Here is a 1,580-nt window from a genome sequence, read left to right on the forward strand (position 1 = left end):
TATATATATATATATATATATATATATATATATATTGTTTTTTTAAGTCCTTAATCCTGTTTGTGAAATCGAGGGAGATAACATATTTTTTCTGCTAAATGATAATTTATGCCGCGCTATACTATGCTTTTTTACGACGTACATATAAATTACTGAAAAAACCAACAATTTGTAACGGCTTTGTTAGCAAGAGGACGTTGACCATAACTAGTAGCTTTCATAGTTTTATGTGTGAAAACTGGTTACGCTTTTGTTGAACATCTAAAGTGATTTTTTCCAGAGCTCGTCCTTGTCGACGCCGCAAAGCAGCAGTCGTTTGAATTTGCGCGAACGACTGAAACGCAAAATGCAAAATTTGCTCAACAAGCAATGTAAGTACTAATCAATTCAAGCAACTTCATAAACCTCTTAGCAAATACACATACATACATACTTATGTATACATATATGTCTGTACTGTAGCGACAAAACATATTTATCCTTTGTTTCTCACCACTTGTAGACAAAGCGGACAAACGTGCTGAAATCGAGAAATGGCAACGTGAAAGGCAACTGCAACAGGAGCGCGAGGATGAAATGCGCGAAATGGCACTCAAACTGAGACGAAGGTAAAATATGATAATGAGATGGTTACTTGTAAACGTGTTTAACTGCATTCCTGCTTGATTTACTGATTTAGTTTTTCTTATTGGTGCATTACAGGCAACGCGAACTGCGCCATCGCTACGGCACCCCATCAAGTGGCAAGGGTTCTGATAGTGATGCTTCGGGAGCATTAAAATCCGCGCAACCCACAGCGCAACGGCGCAGCACGTCGAGAAGTAGTGAAACCATTAGCGCGCCTGCCACAGAAAAGAAACTAACACAAAGTCATCAACATAGCACGGGCCGTGGGAATGATGACAAGGCGGAAGAGCAGCATCATTCAACAGTAACTCATCACCAACATAGATCCCTACATCGTAGTAGTAGTCGGGAGCGTGCGCATCGTTCACGCAGTCGCAGCCAGTCTTACTATCAATCGCAGCGATCAGCAGGCTCTAAACGGCGCTCTCGTTCCCGTTCGCGTAATCGTCGTAGCGCTTCGAGACGTCGGCGACGAAGTGCATCACGTTCTCGTTGGCAGCGTGACACCAGCCGTGAACGCGCGTCACGTCATCAACGCACTCAACGTTACGATGAACGTGAACGTGAGCGGGAGCGTGAGAGGGACATAGATAGAGATCGCGATCGTGATCGCGGCAGGCGTTCACGTTCAAGAAATGAACCACGGCCTAGAGAAAGTTATCGTGACCGTGATAGGGATAGGAATAGGGATCGTGAGCGCGAACGTGAACGTGAACGCGACAGGGATCGTGATAGGGAAAGAGATAGAGACAAACATCGGCATCAACGCGATGCTCAATGCTACAGACAGGAGACTGCCACAAGCAGTGGCAGCAGTGCTAATACTAATAGAAACCGCATTGTCATATCTGCGCCACCAAAACTAAAGAAACTAGTTGATTACTAGATTAGAGACTGGGAAGAATGCAATATCTTCCATGTGCGGTAATTGTTTCGAGTTTTTTTGTTGTTTA

General features: G+C 44.1%; 1 protein-coding gene across 2 annotated transcripts in view; it reads left to right on the forward strand.

Annotated features, from left to right (window-relative positions):
* The window catches only part of LOC108355477 (U1 small nuclear ribonucleoprotein 70 kDa-like), a 2,228-nt gene extending 655 nt beyond the window's left edge, over positions 1-1,573 (forward strand). For both annotated transcript variants that reach the window (XM_017606638.1, XM_017606640.1), the window contains exons 3-5: positions 281-371; positions 503-608; positions 703-1,573. In XM_017606638.1, coding sequence (XP_017462127.1) covers positions 281-371; positions 503-608; positions 703-1,513 — 1,008 coding nt within the window. In that variant the 3' untranslated portion in view covers positions 1,514-1,573. The remainder of the gene's footprint in view (positions 1-280; positions 372-502; positions 609-702) is intronic.
* Positions 1,574-1,580: the final 7 nt, after the last annotated feature.

Source organism: Rhagoletis zephyria, unplaced genomic scaffold (assembly GCF_001687245.7).
Source record: "Rhagoletis zephyria isolate East Lansing unplaced genomic scaffold, Rhagoletis_zephyria_1.1 Rzeph_scaffold_46078, whole genome shotgun sequence".
Taxonomy (NCBI): domain Eukaryota; kingdom Metazoa; phylum Arthropoda; class Insecta; order Diptera; family Tephritidae; genus Rhagoletis; species Rhagoletis zephyria.